The sequence below is a fragment of the Balaenoptera ricei genome, chromosome 3 (genome assembly GCF_028023285.1).
Source record: "Balaenoptera ricei isolate mBalRic1 chromosome 3, mBalRic1.hap2, whole genome shotgun sequence".
Lineage (NCBI taxonomy): Eukaryota > Metazoa > Chordata > Mammalia > Artiodactyla > Balaenopteridae > Balaenoptera > Balaenoptera ricei.
Genome location: NC_082641.1, coordinates 134,024,759 through 134,047,513, shown reverse-complemented (window position 1 = coordinate 134,047,513; position 22,755 = coordinate 134,024,759). Strand labels below are relative to the sequence as shown.

Sequence of the window (22,755 nt, the reverse complement as noted above, 5' to 3'; positions counted from 1 at the left end):
TTCCTCACAGAGGTGGGAAAGCATTTGCCTGGAAGGTCCCCAAGGATGAGCTATGTGGCCATTTGCATGACGAGGTGGCTACATGCCCTGCAACGCCTTTTGTGGAAGGTGTTTGTTTGGCATTCATGAGCTGAGGCCGTTGCGACTGATAAAAATGTCCAGTTCAGAGCGCACAAAAGCCTGTGTCAGGGATCTGAACAGACTGCTCTGTGGGCACTTAGGCTAATGCCCACCACCTTCTCATCCAATCTCTATCCTAAAGGATGGCACTTGGCCTTCCACTCTGCTAGGAACCCACCCGGCCCCTAGCCTGCGAAGGCCACCTAGAGTGGGTTTCTTCCCCACTCCCTGCCAGCTCTTTCTGCTCCAGCCACGGCAGCTTTCTGTTACTTGAATTCACCGTCTGCATATTCATCACTGAATTTCTGCCTTCTCTCTGGAATGCTCCCTAACCTATCTCTCCCATCCCCCTCCTTTGTTTAGTAAATTCCCACTTGTTTTTTTTTTTTTTTTTAATTCATTTATTTATTTTTGGCTGCATTGGGTCTTTGTTGCTGCACGCGGGCTTTTCTCTAGTTGCGGAGAGCGGGGGCTACTCTTTATTGTGGTGTGTGGTCTTCTCATTGCGGTGGCTTCTCTTGTTGTGGAGCACGGGCTTTTGGCATGTGGGCTTCAGTAGTTGTGGCATGCGGGCTTCAGTAGTTGTGGCGTGCTGGCTCAGTAGTTGTGGCGCATGGGCTTAGTTGCTCCATGGCATGTGGGATCTTCCCGGACCAGGGCTCAAACCCATGTCCCCTGCATTGGCAGGCAGATTCTTAACCACTGCACCACCAGGGAAGTCCTCCCACTCTTCTTTCAGATCTCAATTCAAGCATCATTCCTTCCAGGGAGGCTTCCTGGACCACTGCAATACGTCCCCGTCCATGCGGTTCCTTTGTTATACGTCCTCAAAGAACCAAGCTCTTTTCCTTTCAGCATTTGAACTCAATTTGTATTATACATGCCCACATGTGACTATTTGATTAATATCTACCTCTCCCTACTGGAATGTAACCTTCAGGAAGGTAGGGACAATGATTATTTTTGACCCTATTTTACTCCCAAGAGTAAGTACAGTGCCTGACAGAGAGCAAATGCTCAATAAGTATGTGGAATAAAGTTGAAAGTCTGTGGCACATAAGGGAATTGAGACTTAGGACAGAATCCTTCCTATTTTGGGTTTTCTTATGTAGGCATAGATGTTTCCCCTTATCACTAAGGGAGGTATTTTCTCTTCAATGTACTGATTACCCTATATGAACACTATGTGAAGTATTTCTAGTAAATGCTCCATAGAGCTGGATTTTCAGGTGTTTTTAAATTTTCTATTCCTCTCTCTCTTCCTTCCTGTTTTTTCCTACTTGTATGTATTTACTACATTTTCTACATTAAATATATATTACTTCATAAAATTAATCTGGGAAAGAACTCTGAAAGTAATTCTTCTTAACTTTAAAATAAGGAGCTTTTGGGGTCTTGATGCTGGAATCAGAGGGAAGGAAAGAAAATCCTTGGTCATGACACTTGGTCCAGCAAGGAACAATATTTGCATAGGATTAATAACATGAAAAATACTTTTGTCTTTTTTCTCTTTTTTTTTAGGCTACACTTAAGGAACAAATCACAGATGCAGAACAAAATACAAATGTTACAAAAAATACAGCTGTGTCAATATAAAAGTAAAAGGGTAGCTGACAGGAGGTAGGAGGTAAAAGTCTAGGAGTGGAAGTTAGGACTGTTAATTTCCTTATCTTTCACATAAAGAGTCAAAATACTAAATAATGTTACTGAAAGAAGCAACAGAGGTGTAAGTATATTATCTCCAATTACAAGGGAAAACAACAGAAGTAATAAAATGTAACAATCAAATACTGAGAGGAAGAGAGGGAACAGATGTAAATGAGCTAAAGTCTCATCTTTCCAACTAGGGAGAAAATAAGTATTGTTTAAAGTTGCTCATGAAGAAATAGAGGTTAGCCTCATATTACTAAGCGTTATGGAGATAACAACTAGAAGAACTAGAGGGCTTCCCTGGTGGCGCAGTGGTTGAGAGTTTGCCTGCCAATGCAGGGGACATGGGTTCGAGCCCTGGTCTGGGAAGATCCCACATGCCATGGAACAACTAGGCCCGTGAGCCACAACTACTGAGCCTGCGCATCTGGAGCCTGTGCTCCGCAACAAGAGAGGCTGTGATAGTGAGAGGCCCGCGCACCGCGATGAGGAGTGGCCCCCGCTTGCCACAACTAGAGAAAGCCCTCGCACAGAAACGAAGACCCAACACAAACAAAAATAAAAAATTAAATAAATTAATTAATAAAAAAAAAAAAAAAAAGAAGAAGAACTAGAAACAGAAAGGATTAAAGCAGGTTGCCTTGGGGACTGGGATGCAGGTGGGGAGAGGTGCAGCAGAGCCAAGAATGATGTTTTTCATCATAAGCTCATCTGTACTATTTGATTTATCGTGTGCAATTAAGAACAGTTTAAATGAAACAAAATGAAGAGGCTGGATTAAATGGTCTGTAAGGGTCCCTCCCCTAAACTCTGTGCCAGGTGCTTTGTACCCGTTGCCTGCTTTACACCTCTGAGCATCCTGTGACATAGGTCTTACAATTCCCATCCTACCTGTGAGGACGCTGAGACTCTTGGGGAGATGGAGTGTCCCAACCAGGTCCACACAGTGATAAGGAAGCAGCAGGGCTGACACCGATTCCCAGGGCCACCTCACTCCCACACCCATTGCTTTCCCATAGTCGCCTATGCAGCCAAAGCCTTGGGAAGCTTGAAATATACCCCCCTCCTCCATTATACATACACTTTATGAAAAACACATTCACTTATTAAAAATAGAGACAGAAGGAAATTACTTTAAAATCTCACTACGTGAGAAACGTTTTAGCCTCACTCCTATCTGATAGGATCACATCATTTGTTGCTTATTTACTAGGTTTTGGGTGCTATCAACTAACATTCTTTAAACTTAAAAACTGTGACATACATATGCAGTTTGAAGAAGAATGAAAAGAGTCTTATGCCATCTTCTAGCTGAAAAACAGGCAATTACTGAAACCTCTGCCCCCCAAACTCCAGAGGTAATTTCTATCCTGAATTTGTGCAGACAATTTCTTCACAGGCAACTAATTTTTGAAGTTCTGCTGGTGTGATTCCAAGGTAAATAACCAGACCGTCACGTGGTCAACCTATCCCTATAAATTCCTTCCTCCTCAACCCTCCCAAACCACATCATTCTTGTCCATCCTGCAAAGCCCCATTCGAGATTCACCTTCTAGGACTCTTCCAAGACCCTTCAGTCTACAGTAGTTTTCTTTTAAAAAACTAATCAGAGCCCTTATTCATTCAGGTCCCTCACCAAGCCGGTTGAGCTCTCTAATCCAGCCCCAGCCCAGGGTGCTTGTGAAGAAGAATCAGAGCAGTGTCTCATATCCCATGCAAACACTGATCAAGAGTCTTTTCGGAGGGACTAGCCATACTCAGGACCTGCATTTTACCTGCTATGAGAGGCCAATAAGAGGAATATAGAGAACATGGGTATAATACTATCTAGAATATAGAGAACATGGGTATAATACTATCTAGAGACCAAACAAGGACGTCCCAAATTCTCAACACTTTCATTCTAACTAGGATATAGTCTGAGCAGAAATTAAGCCATTCATTCATTCATTCAGCAAATAGTACGCATCTGTTATACCAAGTCTCTCTGCAAGGTGCTGGAGATAGAGCAGTAAGTGAGGCAGACCTAATGCATGGTCCTTACCAAGATGAGGAGGAAAACAGGTAAAATGGGTAGTTCTAGTTAAGTGCTACAATTGGGGTACTACAGGCATATATAATAGAGGTAATCAATCCAGACTTCTGGGGAGAATGATAGGGAAGACTTCCTGGAGAAGGAAATGCTAAGCTGAGACCTGAACAGGGGCTAAGTGTTGGACAGGTGAGGGTGAACAGCACCTGTGAAAGGCCCCAAAGCAAGAGGGACCACAGTGGGTGAGGGGTTGACAGCTGAATAAGACTGAAGCTTTCAGTGCTGGGGGAAGGTGGCATGAGGTGAGGAAGGAGGGGTGAGGAGGAGGCACAGCAGGAAGGATCTTGTAAGCCTTGCTTAGATGTTTGGACGCTATCCTGATGGTTTTAATCAGGGAAGTGGCATGATCACATCTGCAGTTTCACCTTTTGGCTACAAGAGAGAAAGCACTGGGGGAGGGCAAAAGGGGTGTTGGAATAGGCCAAGCAAGAGATCGCAGGGCCTGGAGCAGTGGCAAAGGAGACAGAGAGCTGGGAGCAGATATCAAAGACCCAACTACAGACTGGATATGACAGCAGAGGAAGGGAAAGGACACCCATGCTGAGCTGCTCACAGGGTCAGAAGACACAGTGAGTTTGCAGGCAGGAGGCAGCTGAGATCAGATCCGGGCAAGGTGAATTTCTGTGGACATTCAGGAGAAGATGTCTAAAAGGCAACGAGACATAAGGCCTAGGGCCCCCCAGGGTCCACAGAGTGGATCTGAACTTGGGAATCATCAGCACGAGGATGGAAACTGACTCCAGGAAAAAGGATACACAAGTGCAAGGGTAGATGTGAGTAGGTGCTTCCCCAGGTGGCCAGACCTTTCCAGATATTTCAATTCCTCTGACTCTATGAGACCAAAGAAAGACAAGGTGCAAAGTGGTACCTGAGATGAAGGGGAGACTGATAAATTCTGGGCACGTCCGTGTCTACCCATACACACCTGAACGGGGGTGGCAGGCCACCTTTCCAGCCAGGTGTGAGACACAATGCTACCCCTATGTGCTTGGTGCTCCCTCTTCCTTCCTTCCCTCAGTTCACCAAACATCCTCTGAGTGCTTACTGTTTTCTGACTGGAGTGGGGCCTGGATGCTGAAGGAAACATGATGACAGGTAAGACAGGAAAAACTAGATTTTAATGAAGTTTATAATCTAGTAGGGGAAGAGGGTTAAAGATACCTGTGACTGGGAAATAAGCAGAATCACTAGGTGCAAAAGAAGTCTGCAACCAAGGGCTCTAGAGACTCGGAGGAGGGAGAAATAACACCAGGTGTCTTGCAGAGAACAGGCATTTGATAAAGTGTGTGCTGAACACGAGAACTGGGGGGAATGAGGTACTGATGGCCCTGAGATGGGCCTGGGAGGATGGGCAGGAAAGGTGCAATCACAGACAGAGGGAAGATAAGATCGGAGATGAGATGGCTGGTGTGTAGAGAGCAGGAAATCATTTGCTCAGCGGGCGAGTAATGGAGGGGTGGGCTGACGGGGCTGTAGGCAGTCAGACCCCTCAGTTTTAGGCGACTTCCAGGGAAGGTGAGTCAAAGCCTACTTGCTGGGCTGTGGGAAGAGGAGGGAGGGGTCTCTGGTAAGGTCATTTCACACAAAGGCTCTGGGAAGTAGGGACCTAGCCCCAGCATTCTGGGGGTGTAGAAACTAAGGCTCAGGGATTCAATCATTTCCCCAGAGGCTCATAGCTGTCAAGCACGGAGGTAAGACCTGAATCCAGGATTTCTGAGTCCAAAGATATACCCTTTCCAGGAGAGTACCTGGGAATCAACCTGAAATTGGGCTGAGGGAGCCTCATGTAACACACCCTGGCCTTCCCCTCTGCCTCTTGATGCCTTTTTGGTCTTATTCTGTGTCATCGTCCCTAGACTCAGCAAAACAATTTCTTTAAGTATAAGGCACTGCATATCCTTTTGGATATAGGCAGGGTATACGGTAATACTTATCTAATAAAGAAACGTGTGATAAGCTGTAGCTGAGGCCTCTCAGAATTCTCTTGCTGATCTAGGTCTGGCCTGACCTGCACTGGGGCTAGGACAATCATCTTTTCTAAAACCAACCTTACCCTGCTCTTTCATTCTGCTCTGCTGAGTGGACATAGGTCTTTCTTGAGAGGGACAAAAGCACGAGGACTTCCGTGTGCCTGTACCAAGTCTCAAGCTGGGAATGCTGATTTAAAAACTCTAAGTGACCAATTAGAACCTGCTGGGTGGAAGATGTCCTCAACATCTGAGTTCCCCTTACTCATCATGAAGCCCAGAGGACCATGCCACCCAGAACACCTCTTCAGAACCACTGGACTGCACACCCCAAATGTTGGGTGTTGGGAGGGAGAGGCTGGGCCTGCAATATGGCCAATGCAACAGCAAAGGCCCCAGGGAACTATGTTCAATGCAAATCACTGGAATGTGAAATTAGCAAATTCGTGGACTGGGAAAAAAATGGAATTAAGTCTGAGTTTTAATTGGAACAAAGACCCACAGTCTTCCTTCCATCTTACTGCCCTGAAACAGAAACAGCTGACTGGTTAATAATACCTCGTTAGCGTCCTATGTCTTGCCGTATTGCATTGCTATATGGACTGTACATCTGACCAAGAGGAAGTAGGTACTTCAGTTGCCTCCCAGATACCAAAGTAGGACAAACTCCAGTGATAGAATGTCAGGACAATGGAGCAGTTTCCAGGGGTCTCAGACCACTCCTTTTTTTGGGAGATAAAGATTTGTTTATTTTTTTTGGGGGGGGGCATCTCTAGCAGAGATGACAAAAAAGTATCACCCAGGGCTGCTGTGAATGGTTTATGCAGATAGTGTATTGTTCAAGGGCATCCCATCCTAGGGGGTGCCAAACATATCATAGACATCAGAGATCGATTGTTTATAATGATTTTCCAGCAGATGCATTTTGTTCCATAAAAACATCAATATATTATGAAAATATTTCAAAAGAAGGATATGGAAGATCTTGAGAAAGGATACCTCTTCATGATTTGCCTGAAGGCAACATATGTGCTAGTGATGGCCCTGGGGTCATCTCATGTACCAACCATGACTGAGAGGCAGTGGCTGCTTCTAGAGAGGATTCTGACATCATACTTGGGCTCAGCAGGATGGATTATTAATATCTGCCTTGGGTATAATAGGGGCAATGGCACTCAAGCTACAAATTTGTTATCCCTGACTTCTAAGGCCCATCAACAACAACAACATTTTAATCACTTTACATGTGTTATTTGACTTGACATTTGTCATTTTCTTCTGGAAATGCAACCAATATTTAATTCAGCCTCTAGGAAAAGACCATCCTTTGAAAATCTATTAATTTACTGGACATAGCTTTTTTTCCCAGATATACTGAGATCATTGACATATAATACTGTGTAAGTTTAAGGTGTATGACGTGATGATTGATACCCGTATATACTGCTAAATGACTGCCGCGATAGGTTAGTTGATACATTCTTCACCTCATACAACTGCCATCTTTGTTCTTATTGTTGCGGTGAGAACATTTAAGATTTACTCTCTTAGCATCTTTCAAGTATACAATACAGTGCTGTTAAATACAGTCACCATGCAATGTGTTAGATATATTTTTAAAACTGTTACTCTAGGGACTTCCCCGGTGGCGCAGTGGTTAAGAATCCGCCTGCTAATGCAGGGGACACGGGTTTGAGCCCTGGTCCGGGAAGATCCCACATGCCGCGGAGAAACTAAGCCCGTGCACCACAACTACTGAGCCTGCGCTCTAGAGCCCGCGAGCCACAACTACCGAGCCCGCACGCCTAGAGCCTGTGCTCCGCAACAAGAGAAGCCACCGCAATGAGAAGCCTGCGCAGCGCAACGAAGAGTAGCCCCCGCTTGCCGCAACTAGAGAAAGCCTGTGCGCAGCAATGAAGACCCAATGCAGCCAAAATAAATAAATTTATAAAAAAAAAAAAAAAAAAAAACTGTCACTCTAGCCCCTTTCTTTCTGGCTATTTTTGAAAAAATAGAAGATGCAGATACATTTTTGTTTATAAAACGAAAAATGTATAACCCCATCATCCAGGGGTCATCACTGATAACCTTTTGGGGTTTATCCTGCCAGGTCTTTCCATGCATAAAACATTTAAGCATATATTTTAAATAAGAATGGAATATAAATTATTCTTCTGTAATCTATTTCTATCACTTAGTGTATACTATCAACATCTTACCAAGCACAGCACAGAGTTTCTACTTCAATGTTTTTCTTTGGTTTGTTTTTGTTTTTGCCTGGAGATCTTTTAGTTCCCCCACACCCTTTCCTGAGTGATCTTCCTACTCCTCAAAACTATTTGATGGACTTCCCTGGTGGCGCAGTGGTTAAGAATCCTCCTGCTAGTGCAGGGGACATGGGTTCGAGCCCTGGTCCGGGAAGATCCCACATGCCGCGGAGCAGCTAAGCCCATACGCCACAACTACTGAGCCTGTGCTCTAGCACCCGCGAGCCACAACTACTGAGCCCGTGTGCCATAACTACTGAAGCCCGTGTGCCTAGAGCCCGTGCTCCGCAACAAGAGAAGCCACCGCAATGAGAAGACTGTGCACCACAATGAAGAGTAGCTTCCCGCTCGCCACAACTAGAGAAAGCCCACGCGTGGCAATGAAGACCCAATGCAGCCAAAAATAAATAAATAAAATAAATAAAAATTTAAAAAAACACAACTATGTGATAAATGAATACCCACTAATGAACTGGCTTGCACAGCATTATCTTTCTCCCAAACAGTCTCAGCAGACTTTGTATTTTAGCGGGGCTTCTAAAGATCAGATAACATTTCAAATCAACAAATTAAGTCTCTAATAGGAGAATTTCATATATTGTGATAGAAAGCAGAAGAGATGCTTTTGTTTTGGGGGTGCTCTTGGTGCCCCTTGAATTATAATGCCAAAGGGGTAAATGTGAGCAAGCAATAGGGTAGAAGCCAAGGATAGTAAGATTCAGCCTTGGTCCTGGTGCAGATCTTCAGGGTACCTCAGATTCCTTATCTCTAGTCTGACCTTCAAAGTCGGCCGTGTGCTTGATGTAGCTGGATCATGCAGCCAGGGAGAGAGTGCTAATAAAAGATGGAGTCGGAGGAGAAGGTACAGCTGAATAATCTGGGCCTCACAGGCCAAAGTTGGGAGTTAGAATTTTAAGTACAATGACAGTAGAAATTAACAAAACATTATACACCAACTATACTTGAATGAAATAAATTAAAAGAAAAGATTTTTAAGTACAATGAGAAGCCACCTGTCAGTTTTAAGCTGGAGAGTTGCATGATCTGATTTACAATGGTATGAAGATCCTTTTTGCTGCTACATGGGCAAATCAGCTCTGTCTTTTATCCCCTAATGCTTTACCTACTAGTAAATTCCACCCAGAGCAAGAATGGAAAGGCAGTGACCCTCAAAGAAGCTGGATGAAAACATGTCTCTTAAGTTGAGTACAGGGAGAAGGCATTACTGTTTTCTTTTCTCTCAAAGACCTAGAAGCAGAGGGAAAGTCTCCCTACCACGGGCCCCTGGGAGGAGGGCAGCCGACAGTGGTGTCCTCCGTGCTCTCCCAGGGGTACTCACAAACCCGAGTGGCCTCTTTCTAATTTGGGCTGGCCAGCTTCCCCAGCTTTGGCTTTCTATGATCCTGAACTGCTATTTCCTGCTCACAAATCAAACAGATGGGCAGCATGAGACTCGTGGCTGAGTTCAGCACTAGCAGATGTCTCTATAAATTTAAAAAATGAGGTCAGAAGTAGCTCTGGGGCATATGTTACCAAGAGTAAGTCCCACCAACTAGCACAAGTAGCTGAAAAAAAAACAAAAGCCCTCATAACTTTTCTTCCTCTTTATACATCATGTGACCCTTTTTCGTCTTAACTTTCCATATTCCATGATTCAGTTTCCTTCACACACCCAAGTTTGTGTTACGAAAAATGTTAGACATACAAAATATTTGAAAGAACAATGAACATCCTTATACTCTTGACGTAGAGTCCCAATGAATATTTTGCCATATCTGCTTTGACTCTCTCTGATTTACTGAATCATCTGAAAGTAAGTTGAAGCCATTGCATCACTCAGCCTTAAATACTTCAGCATGCAATTCCTGAAAACAAGGACATCCGCCTACGTAACCTCAATATTATGATCACCTACATTAAAAAGTTCTTGATATCATATAACATACTAACATTTCCTGGTTGCTCTTAAGCTGTTTCTTTTATAGCCTTTTTTCAAGGGATCTAGGATCCAACCATGATGAGTTTTCTAAAGTGTGAAGACGGAGCAATTTGTCTACCAAAAAGTATTCCAGTGATTCCCTCGTTTGGGAACTGCTGTGTGCTCCTGCTTCAGTACACAGGGTCCTCCCTGGGAGGAGCTAATGGGTGACAATTGCTACACTTACCAAGTGCCACTTACTATTACTATTGCTTAGGACAACCCCTAACATATTACGATTCTGAGAGTAGTAGTCGTTAGATGATTAGTAAGAGCTAAAATTGCTCTCTGTCAACAGAGCAAGTAAACATGAAGAGATTTTTGAAGTCAGGATGCAAAAATACTGTATTGTAAGGAACCCACATAAAAATTCAAGGGGTATTTTATTTTTGTATTGCTTTCAGTCTTAAAATTTTCCTTTTGAATCTTACTTAATTTAAAAATGATGAACTATTAGGGATTTCCATGAAATACCACAAAACTTCATGTTCCCAACTCACTCACTCTAGGGGGCTAACTGGGCATTTGACTTCTCTTGGTTAACAGATAACCATAAAGATTCAGGATACATATTTAAAAAAACAGGGTCGGTGTGATCCTACGCGTGTCAGATTCCTGTAGAACAGCATTAGGCTCTACCTTTAGGCTCTGTTTCTGGGTGAATGACTACATACCAGTTTTAGCTGATTTCCTAAGGGGAATCATCAAACCATTCTCAAAACAGTATTTTCTTAAATAACATTCTGAGTCTTGAGGCAACAAAGACAATAACGCTAACACTTCTTTTTTTTTTTTCTTGTCTCTGTCAAGTGAGCGTGGAGAAATGAGCTGGAAAACTGGAGGTGGGGCACCCCACAGGAATCCCCACCCTGGCTTTCCCGCAGGAAGGGGGTGGCGGGGGACAGAGCCTGACCAGAGAGCCCAGCGGTCTAAACATTCCCTTATATGGATGCACATAGATGTCAGTGTCAGTGTTTCCTTCGTACTGATGTTAAGCCCCAAGGATACAGGGCATGTGGAACAGTCATGAAATGAGGCTTCCCACATCCACCACGACCCTCCTTTGCACAGAAAGTACGAGCTGCAGCTTCCAGCCCCTCAGTGGGGACTCCAGGTGCAGTGGAAAGTTCACTTGAGGCATTCTCCGTCTGTTCCTGCTCCGTGGGCCCCTCACTTCCAGGAGCTCTCTGTAGCCCTGGCTGAATAAATCAGTAATTTAATTTCGTGTGTGTGTGTGTGTGTGTGTGTGTGGTCTTTCCCCACTGATCTGTGCCTCACTTGAATAACGCTATATATTACTTACTATGTCTCACCTCCACCCCACCCCCCGAATTGTCAAGGGGAAAATGAATTATTATTCTGGATCAGAATCATGTCTGGTCAACTAGGAAAGATCTACAGCCAAGAAACTGACCTCGAAAGTAGCTTTTCCTTCCCTCAAATGCATGTCAATGTCATCCAAGGTTGGCATTTTCCAAAGGGTGGGAAATGCGGGTACAGTGCAATGGAATTTCATAATACTGAGTCACAGCGATAACATTTTTCCCTTTTTAGTTTCCTATTAATCTTTCTCACAAGTTTAATGAGAAAGTCTCCACTTGGAACCAGCAGGTCTTACTACTTCTGTAACACTTGCTGATCTCTGTTTTTAACAGAGAGAGAGAGAGAGAGTGCAGGCCTCAAGCTCAGGGCCTAGGCACACAGCAACAGGAATTATATCATCATGTTTTGTTTTGATGGAATTTATTATTCTGGTTGCTTTCTAATGACAGCAAGAGAATACTTTTTTTTTAAAAAATGGAAGTGATACGAAGTTTCCTTTTAAAATAAGTTTAAGGTAAAAAGTTACTTTAAATACAAATAGGACCAGTGGTCTGCAGGTATGGCAAGAATTGTGACGACAACACGTCAACGACTAAGCTTTGGCAATACTAGTTCAGAAGACGCCTTCTAGAACAGGGGCTCTCCACCCTGGCTGCACATTACAATCAAATGTGGAGCTTTTAGGCATTTCAGCCAGGGCCCCACTGGCGAAAATTTTGTTTTCCTTGGAGTGGGATGGGGCTCAGACATCAGGATATTTTAGGAGTTTGAGTGATTTTAATGAGACCATTACACTACCTCCTGGGTGTGTGAAGATCTGTAACACTTAGTAGAGCAAACTGTACCAAACGACCCCCGAACCCTCGGCTTCGAGGCATTCTATCCACTGGGGTCTCGTCATAGAAAAGTCATCAGTACAGAAGGGAGCAACCAAGGCTCTGATTTTATGGCAACTACCGCCAAGGTTAATGACATCAGCATAGCATATTCCAAAGACAGAGGTGGCTTTGGACGAAGGTGACTGACCGCCTCTGTCGCCCACTGAATGGCGGTATCTTGAAGATTTTAGAGGACCAACAGGCATGTCTCTCTCTACTCATCATCTAGGACGGAGATGACATGTTCCTGCCCCCATTCATTGAGACTATAATTAATGAGCTCCGTATTTGGGGCTGAGGATGCAAAAAGGACCCTCACCTGGGAAATCTTTCCTATCACCCCCCACCCCTCCTCTATGTTCCACAGATCAGCGCTTGTTTGATGCCACTTTTCACTCAGTTGTTCTGAAATAGGCTGGTCACTCTTCAAACTTTTTTGACCACACACTTTCATTAGTAAAATCTGAGCAAACACCTCAACTAGCACGTATTTATTTGACCAACTCTAGACGGCTGTCACTGTCGAGCACTGTGTTAATAAACAGGAGGGCTGAATTTATTTCCTGTTTTTTTAGTAAGTAAATAGTTAAAGGCCCTGAGATCATCCTGCCCAAGCCCCGGAGGGCTAGCCCTCCATATTGAAAGACAGAGGGTGTAGACGGTGAACAGTGCCGTCCGGGAAGTGACGGTGTCCAGTGATCGGTGAGCCCCGGAGTCCCACACACTGCCTGGCCTGTTGGGGGCCTCAGTCATGTCTGAAGAACCAAAGACTCTTACCGACAGACCATTTTTGCCAGGAATCTGATGTGCTGATGTACCTCACAGGTGTGTTTCCCAGATTATGACAGGTCTGAAAGGATGTAAATATATTTAAAAACTGTAAAGCCACGGAAAGGAAAGGTATTACTGGGAGTCAAGATGCCTCCTTCCCACCAATCCTGGCTCGTTTCCAATTGAGAAAAACACTGGGTTCTGGGTTTGGGCTGGAGGAACCACTCATACAGTCAGGCCGAGGGGAGCCACTTGATGGTGCCTGGGTGTGGGGACAGAATTCGTGTTCTGTGTAACTGGGGGCATCTTTTCTCAGGGTGAGGAGCAAAATAACCCTGGATCAAGTATAGGTGGAATATGGAGTGAGAGTCTGAGGTGGGTGGTAGAGGGTGGGCTTTTGCTTTAACTTCCCATGCGACAGGGAGTGTGAACATTTGTTAAGCGCGGGAGTATTTCCTCTTAAGGGAAAAAAAAAGCAATAAAGGCTTACTGCACTAAATTCAAACAATAATTTAGAGTGCAGAGTAAAGGTAGAAGATTCCTAACCCCTGTCCCTCCCTGCCTCCCTCAGACCCCACAGAGGTAATCACTCTTCTCAGCTTGGTGACTGTTACTTTTCCAGCTAAACAAAGTAAAACACACACACACACACATATGTATGTATACGTGGAAAATTAATATGTTGGCACGTAAACACACTGGAATGTGAACAGTGGTTATCTTGGTGCGGCACTGTGCTTTTTGTTTTCTTCTTTCTGCACCTCTCTGTTTTCTAGCCACGAATTTATTTCACTGATGCAATAAGAAAAGCAAAATGAAAGAAAAGGGACTATAAAGTGGAAGCAGGAGATAGAGGGGTCAGACATGGAGCTGGAACTGAAACAAAAATAGAAACAAAAGCCAACAGAGCAATCTGCAAAGCTCAGGAGAGCAGCTCTCTGGCCCTGAGTATGTGAATCGTGAGGATCTTGGGTTCTTGTCTCAACTCCTGCACTAGCTGAGTAGCTGTAGCTCTGAAAAGGTTATCTCCCTCTCCGGGACTCAGTTTCCTATCTGCTAAATGTGGAACTGGGATTGCACCAGATCAGTGGTACTCAACGGGGGAGGTTTTGTCCTCCAAAGGAATATTAGGCAGTATCTGGAGACATTTTTGGTTATCATAACTGGGGAGGTACTACTGGTATCCATGGGGCAGAGCCCAGAGATGCTGTTCAGCACCTTGCCACGCGCAGGACATGCCCCACCACTACGGAGTACCTGGCCCCAAATGTCAGTGGTGCTGATGTAGAGACACCCGCCCTGGATGGCCTCTGACAGCTCTCCCACATCTGACCAGCGTTCAGTTCTGTGAGTTTGGGCCTGAACTGTCCTCACGTCCTGTAAAGATAAGTCATGCTCTCATGACCGACCACTATAACCATGGCTCACTCTGCTATAAGGAGGAGAAAATAAATAAACAACAGGCCCAAAAGCAGGGAACATTCTCAAGTCCTGCGTGGGAGGCCCTGCAGACGGAAGGGCCGTCTCCGCAGGGACTCAGGCCCTCCCTTGCTCCCGTGAACGAATAGGGCCCTCTCCTGGTGTGTGCTGGCATAACAAACAATGCGCTGATGGCTTGAAAACCACACAAAATTTGAACAAAAACTTGGTGATTGTGGAATATTTCCCTTATGATTTCTCAGGGTAAAAGATACTAGAGGAAATTCTAGTCATTAGGAACAGAGTTTCCTTTAAAAACACAACGGCCTTATAAATAGATATCTAACAAATATGGTCCATTTCAGATTCGATTCAACAAGTATCTATTAAAAGCCTGCCATGACCGGCCCTTTGTGGACACTTGATAAATGACAGACACAGCACTACCACTGTGCACAGTGGGGAGAAACAGGGCTTTTCAATCAGTCGTGTGGAGACAACTTGGAAAGAAATGAAATTGAATTTCTACCTCTCACTCAACACAAACATCAATTCCAGGTGAATAATAGACTTAAAGGTCTGTTACGCCTGGAAAGGCTGAACTCTAAAACTCTTACAAGATAACATATCTTCATGACTTAAGAGTAGGGGACACTTGTTTGAACAAGTCACAAGAGCATCAATCATACAGGAAAAAAGAAAAGGTAAATACAATAAACCTTAAGAACTTCTGCTCGTCAGAAGACATGCCACAGAAATATATTTGTAATATATGTATCTATAATATATAAATCATGTCTACCAATCAATAAGGAAAAGATAACTCAGTAATAAATAGGCAAAAATATTGAACAACATTTCACAAGAGAGGCTGTCCAAATGGGAATGCCATAGGGAAAGAAGCTCAGCATCATTAGTCATCAGGGAAATCAAAACCAGAGTGAGATATCACAACATATCCACCAGAACGGCTATGACGACTGAAAAGACAAGACAAATCCAACCGGTCATCAGGATGTGAAGAAAAAACACTCTCATGCATTGCTGAACGGGAGTATATACTGGTACAAACACCTCGTAGAGCTGTTTGGTAGTATCTACTGAAGCTAAACATATGTCTACACATCGATCCAGCCATTCCACTACTAGGTATTTACCCAACAAAAATGAGAGCGTACATCCACCAAAAGAAATGTATAAGAACATTCATAGTATCTTTACTCATAATGGTATCAAGCTGTAAACAATCCAAACATCCATCCACAGTAAAGTGGATGATTCAACTAGTCTATGCAGTGAGAAAACTGCATACCCCATACGCAGTTGACCCTTGAACACATGGGTTTGAACTGTGTGGGTCCACTTATTCATGGATATTTTTCAATAGTAAACACTGCAGTACTACAAGACCCGTGGCTGGTTGAATCTGCACATTGGAACCAGGGATATGGAACGGCAGATATGGAGGGCCGACTGTAAAGTTACACACAGATTTTCGGCTATGCAGAGGGTAGGCACCTCTAACCCCCATGTTGTTCAAGGGTCAACTGTATTACTGTACGCCTGTTAGACCTTCATTAAAAACACCAAGTAAACAAACAACCCATCCCATAGGTATATACATGTTTTTCGGTACTGATATTGCACCCTGAATTTTTTATAAGCACCGAACTTAAAGAAGAAAATACATCTTTGTCCAGACAATCAATCTTTTCAATTTATATTCTCTCCATCCAGAAATCAATGATATATTAATAATCTGTTAAAAAAAAAAAAGGGCAAGCCACAGAGTAAGAGAAGGTATTTATAGCATATATACTGATATGGAACCCACAACAGGACAGAACCCTGCAAACATTAGAAAAAGACAACACGCGTGGGCAAAAGGCTTCTTACTTTGTACTTTTCAGAGTCCTTCCAGTTTTTCTGAAACTATGATATACTACTCGTATTTTTTAAATTAATTTTTAGTTCAGTGATAACCATGAATTTATTTCCCTTGTAAAAAAGTTGACATTCCAGATAAGGCAAAAGTCCCTGTTGACCTCTAATCCTAGCTCCCTCTCTGATACCTAGAGAAAAATGACTGAATTATTTGGGATGATTTTCCTAGATTTTTTTTCCAATGCAGGGTTATTTTGTGAGCTTTATTTTGTTTATTTTACTTTATGGCATCATAATGTGCATCTTGTGTTGGAACTCACTTTTTTTCCACTCAATATTATGTCTTTCACCATTTTCTATGTTGTATGTGCCAAGGCACTTTCATATTTTATTCTTTTTGACTGTTACACAGTCCTCCAGAGCACAGATGTTCCAGTTTAAATCGCCCTTCCTCTACAGACATATATTAAGAGTATCTCCTTCCTCCCTCCCTCCCCTCTTCCTTTCGTTTTTTTGTTATTAGTCCTCCTATTTAATGAGAACAATCAACATGTCATTTGAATATTTAATTCCAGCTCCATAAATTAAAAAGCTCCTGCCTCATTCTAATCTCGGAAAGCACTGTCTTAGCTTGGGAATTTCCCCAGATGTCTAAGTAGAAAGCAGAGCGCACAGCTTCGGGGAGCCCTGATTCTCTCTATGTCCCCTCCCCACCCCCATCCCCCCAAGGACTGGGATCAGTACCAGAAACCTTCGCTTTTGTTCCTTCACCTCTGCTGCTGATGTGCTGTGTGACCTCAGGCAAGTTGTGCCCTCTCTGGTTCTCCACTTCCTCACTTATGCATAGAGGGGGTTGGGACACATATACTGTTGGAGTCTCTCTCAGCTCTGAAGGTCTTTGATGTGAGTGTCCTGTTGTCCTCCGCGGTATACGCAACTGACCACCCAGGCAGGGATGCCTGAGACAGAATTTTCCTTTCCTTGTAGCCTCATCCACAGTCTGCCTCTTGGGGTCTACACAGGGGAAGCTAACTGATGCTCCTCATGAAAGGCGGCGCTGACGAGAGACACTAGGAACTGAGGCCTCAGGGACCCGCCCTCCCCCACCTCCACGTCTCCTGGTGCTCCTCTTCCCGTGGCCTTGAGCGGTTTCGCCTATGTATCTTATCCCTGTGACTTCTGACGGCTACGTTGCCATAGCAACCAGGCCCACTGAACCACGTTAAAAACCTGTTAGCGCGAAGAGGAACACTTAGCTGTCTCGAGAGTCCATCTAAAGGGGCACAGAGAGGCTATTACTCCCCACAGAAGAAGAGCAAATCAGGCTGTGTTTCAGAGACCGTCAGGTGGGAAGGGTCTGAGAGAGCAGCTGGTCCACATCCCTGGCTGCAGAGATGGGGATGCCGAGGTGTGCCCTGAGCTGGCTCGCCGCAGCTCTCTCGGTTCGAGGCAGGAACCCTCTTGGGCTCTTATTCTGAGATCTTGCTCTTACTGCTTCCTTCCCACCTCTCTCTACCTTTGTTCCACCTCCTTCCAAATTCCTTCCCTTTCCTGCCCTTCTCCCTGTGCCTCCTGCCTCCAAGACGAGCCCTGGACTGAACAATTACAAACAGCCTTGCCCTTCACTCACCTTCCAGCTGCTTCTTCTCCCAACAGGTAAAGGGCCTTTACAAAAGTAAATCAGACCCCCACTCTCCATCTCACAGCATCCTAAGGTTTCCCGCGGGGCCCACGCGGCCCAGGACTGAGGCCACCCACCTCTCCCACCTCAGCCCCCACCTGGGCGACATCACCTCTTCACTGCAGCTCACTCCAGGGTTCTCTCCATTTCTGAAAGACCTCAAGCTCCATCCTCTCCAAAAACAACACAGCCTTCCTGGCACCCGTGACTCTCTATCTGTCCTGTTTCTCTGTTTATTCTTTCACAGCACGTACCATCTGCATTCATGTCTCTGGTTGTTTACTGCTTCAGTCGCCTCCCTCTCCAGAATAAAAACGGTAATAATTTGTCTCTCTTATTCATGGCCACTTACGCACCACTTAGGACTGCACCTGGCAACGAGCAGGCTCTCAATACCCTTTTGCTGAATGTGTGTGCAGACAGAGGAAGGCAGGAATGGATGCTGAAAGATGCTCCTGCCACGTCCTGAAGATCACGCAACACCCCTCTGCATTACCTTCCACTGCGCCGGCTGTACCAGTCACCCCGCGCCTGGAGGGCTGGGCCCACCTGTGGACGCCTCACGGGACCAGAGCAAAGCGGAGAGCGCTGGGAGTGTGTGGAGAACGCAGCCTCTGTGAATAAGCCATGAGGGCTGGCCCGGTGGAAAAGAGAGCGCTGGTTGTGTGTGGTCCCGAGAGGTGGAAGCACAGGCACTCGTGCTTTTGCCCATGAGGATAACTCCGACCAATTAGTTGGTTCTTACTGTACTCACTTTACATGCCTTATCTCCTTTCAGCCTTAAACTGCCCTGCAGGGTAGAATCACTGTCTTCCATCACAACAAAAGGAGACAACACTACAGGCCCTTCCCTTAGCCTGAAACAGCTGTCTCTAGTTCTCCACCAGGCCAATTCCTGGTCATCTCCTCAGAGAAGTCCTCCCTCGCCCTCCAGACCACACCAGGTTTTAGGTTCCCATCGGACCGGACCTGGCACTCATCCCTCGCAGCACTTGCTGGGACAGTAAACACACTGTTTCTGTGTAAACACTCGTTCAGTGCAGGTCTGCCCTCCACCATCCAGGACACGGGGCGGGGCCCGGCTACCGCTGCATCCCCCAGTGCAGTGCCCAGACCGTGGCAGCCAGGAGTTACCATGTGTCTAGGGAGTGAATGGAAAACCCAGGCTCCGATGGACCGCTGAGGCCCTGCCGCTAGCGGAGGGGGTCTGGGATGGAACCCAGGCCTGTCTGACTCCAGGGCCTGCTTCTCCCCAGTGTCCGAATGGTCGGAGTGGTCTGAATGGAATGGAGAGGAGCGTGTGCCCGCCCTGGAAGAGCACAGAACTAAGCTGCAGGGCTCCTGGGCGGGGTGCGCTAGAGGGGCCTCGGGCATCTGTTGAGGTTGGGGTGGGGGGGGGTCCCTTCCAGCCTGGAGACGTGCCAGTCCCTCAGGGTTCAGGACTCACCAGAGCTTGCTCGATAAGCAGGCAGAACAGGATGGCGTTTCCCACCTCCCTCAGACTCTGGAACACGTCGGTTTTGAGCTCTGCGTACTCGATGATGTCCTTCAGCTGGTGGTGGAAGAACTCCAGGATCCCTGGGAGATGCAGGGGGGTGGTCAGCTGGAGGTTCGTGCTAATCACTCCCTGCAGGATCTCATGTAATACTCGTAACGATACCACGGACTAGGCACAACTACCCCCATTTTCAAATGAGGCTCAGAGAGGGTAAGTGGCACGTCCACACTCACACAGCTAAGTGGCGCAGCTAGGAATGAAATCTAGAGCTTTCGGCCCCAGCCCTTTCCTACTCTGATTCACACTGACCCAGTGACGGACATCTTGGTATTCAGAAAAAAAACCCCTGGTGCCAAACTTATAGTCTCCACCTTTCCCCACCCCTCAGGCCCTAAATTCAGTCCATGTGCCTTCACTATTAGGAAAGGAAAGACTTATTTCTCTGCCCAGAGGCTGAGTGCCAAAAACTCCTATTTCCTGACTTACCTTAGAAATGTCACTTTATGCCACACCTGGGGCACTGGCCTCTTTCAAATAGACACATGGAGGAAGGAATGTAGACGTGCTGAGCTAAGGAAGACCTTTACAGCTATACCTCGCTGTTCATGATTTAACTGTTCTCTCACCTGTGGACCTCTTCCAGCTTCCGGGCAGTGCTGTGAAGCAGGCCCAGTGGGCATCATTTACTTTCACTGATGGAAGAGGATACTATCACTCAGGGGGATTAAAAATGGTCCAAGGTGATTTAGTGGCAGAGGTAGGGTGCAGAGCCAGTGCTCTGACAGCTTGCTGCCGTGTTAGAGAAGCAAATACTTCAAGGTAGATGGCCAGACTCTCCTTCCACAGTGGGATGGGTCTGGACTATTTTCCTATCACCACACCCCTCCCCTGGTTCTCCTGGTCACCAACCTGGGGAGCCGTACTCATGCCGGGGCAGGCGGCATATCTTGGGCATGACCTCGATCAGTGTTTTCACATATTGGAGAATGGTCCCTTGGAGCTGACAAAGGAAGGGTACAAGATGAGTGAAATATAATCCACCGCTGCTGCATATGTGTATCTTGGGGCTGAACGCTGGGCTACTGGGGCATATGGAGGTTCTGTTGAGACCCGTGGGTAAGTGCTATGGACTGAATATTTGTATTCCCCCCAAATTCATATGTTGAAACCCTAATCCCCAGTGTGATGGTATTTGGAGATGGGGCCTTTGGGAAGAAATTAGGTCACGAGGGTGGAGCCCCCATGATGGGATTAATGCCCTTATAAGAAGAGAGGGGAGAGAGAGACATCTCTCTCGCTCTGCCATGTGAGGACACAGGAGAAGCCAGCTGGCTGTGAAGTAGGAGGACGGTCCTCACATGTTGCCACTGTGATCTTGGACTTCCAACCTCCAGAACTGTGGGCAATAAACATTTGTCAGTGAAGCCAAATGGTATATTTGTCACAGCAGCCCGAGCTGCCTAAGATAGTATGGCACTGCTCCCTGGGAGGCAGGCTGTCTCCTAAAGGTGGGGGGCAGCCCCCTTGCCCTTTGTAAGGAAACATGGGCCTTTGTAAGACGGGAAAGGGAATGCTCTCAGTGTTACCTTGGGCTTACAGACTTCAAGGAGGGCAATTTCTAGGCATGGGGTCCCTCCTGGGGTTGGAGTACTTACGTGAGATCCAAACTAAGATCTAAAATGAAATGGGGCCAGGGAGCTATGAAGACTGAGACAATATCTAATTTAAGCGTGGAAAATTCATGGCACATTCATCCCTCCTGTGTCCCAGGCAGACATCTTTAATCAATTACCACATCTTCCTTCTTAAATTTAGCTTCACAACCTGGAACAACCCCTGGTTATATACAGCTGCTACCAGAGGACTGGAGTTAAGAGGTGAATCCTGTTTGCTATTCCTGACATGGATATGCATGAATCTATTTCTCTTTTGTCATCTCAAAATTTTAAGAAAATTTGTTGAAATGTTTCAGCCTTGCTGCAGCAGTGTCCTGGGGAATTAAATGAAGGTTCAGATGGCCATACTTGGGGTGGACATAGAATGGTGGCAAAGGTCCATGGAATTCCCTCGAAGCCAGTAGAGTATTGGTAGCACCAGTCATCAAGAAATTCCAAGAGGGAGAAGCGTGTTGATTTATTAGAGATGTCTGCCATGGGCATGGGAGGGAAAATGGTAGCACATGTGTCATGGATTTGTCATGCTCAAATTAGATAATGCAGCACAGGAGATGGGTATGAGCAGTCATTAGTAGGCCTTAAAGTCAAAATCAAGATTGCTGAGTTCAGTTAGTAAGTACTAGGAGTGAGTTCAGCATCAGAAAAGGAGAGTCAAAGCCACAGGTCAGAAGATGCACTGAAATGTTACAGAGTGATAGGTAAGAGGAATCAGGGGATAAGGGCAAAGGATTCCCTGGGTGATTCCTACAGACAGAGCTGAAGAGCCTGTGACTTGATTTTCCAGGCCAGGTAAAAAGTGAAAGCAAGCCTCATTCCTCTCAACCCTACTGGCCCGTCCCAGGCCCCCTTCCTTACCAAGCTCTTGACAATCTTCAGCAGTTCCTCCATGACCACAGCGATGCCCTGGTAACCCAGGAGTCTGCAGATGGTCTTGAAATGAGGGGGTCCCACGAAGTTCCTATAGGAGCTGTAGATGTGGCTGTAGGCAATGTTGAGAGGCTGGAAAACAGAGGATGTGGCCAAGTCAGTGGCGGAGAACTGAATGGACATTCTGTGAGTCCTGGCAGGAGGTGTTTCAATCATACAAAGGATAGAAACTTGATATCCTTGTTCTCTCACTGGGGACCCCTATGAATAAATACATTTTGCAAGCTGCTCATAGAGAATGGTGGTCAGTGACCACAGGATCGAGCGAAGGTCATCAGATGGGGCAGCAGTTCCCTAACAAGAGGAGAAAGGGCCTCCAGGTAAATATGTTTTTAATAGGACTCATGCTACCCACAACTGTCTACACACAAACCAGGACTTTCACAATTGAGCCATGAGATGAGGGTAAAACAAATGATTTCTTTTCTCTAGGGAGGCATTTTCAGTACTAGGAACTGGCTGGAAAGACCATGTGAGAACTCAACAGCTGATTCAACATTGCCTTCTTTCTACTCTGAGGCGCCTCCATCTATCACAGGGAGGCGTCTTGGGAACCAAGAGGCCTGGGAGGCAGGAGACCTCTGCTGAGTGCATGGGAAAATCACGTTGGCTTTTTGAGCCTCA

The 22,755-nt window shown here is 45.7% G+C and overlaps 1 protein-coding gene across 2 annotated transcripts in view; it reads right to left on the bottom strand.

The window, feature by feature from the left end:
• CYFIP2 (cytoplasmic FMR1 interacting protein 2) overlaps positions 1-22,755 on the bottom strand; it is a 135,554-nt gene that overhangs the window by 18,089 nt on the left and 94,710 nt on the right. For both annotated transcript variants that reach the window (XM_059917585.1, XM_059917586.1), the window contains exons 24-26: positions 22,060-22,203; positions 20,438-20,528; positions 19,478-19,608 (exon numbers count right to left, since the gene is read on the bottom strand). In XM_059917585.1, the coding sequence (XP_059773568.1) occupies positions 19,478-19,608; positions 20,438-20,528; positions 22,060-22,203 (366 nt within the window). The remainder of the gene's footprint in view (positions 1-19,477; positions 19,609-20,437; positions 20,529-22,059; positions 22,204-22,755) is intronic.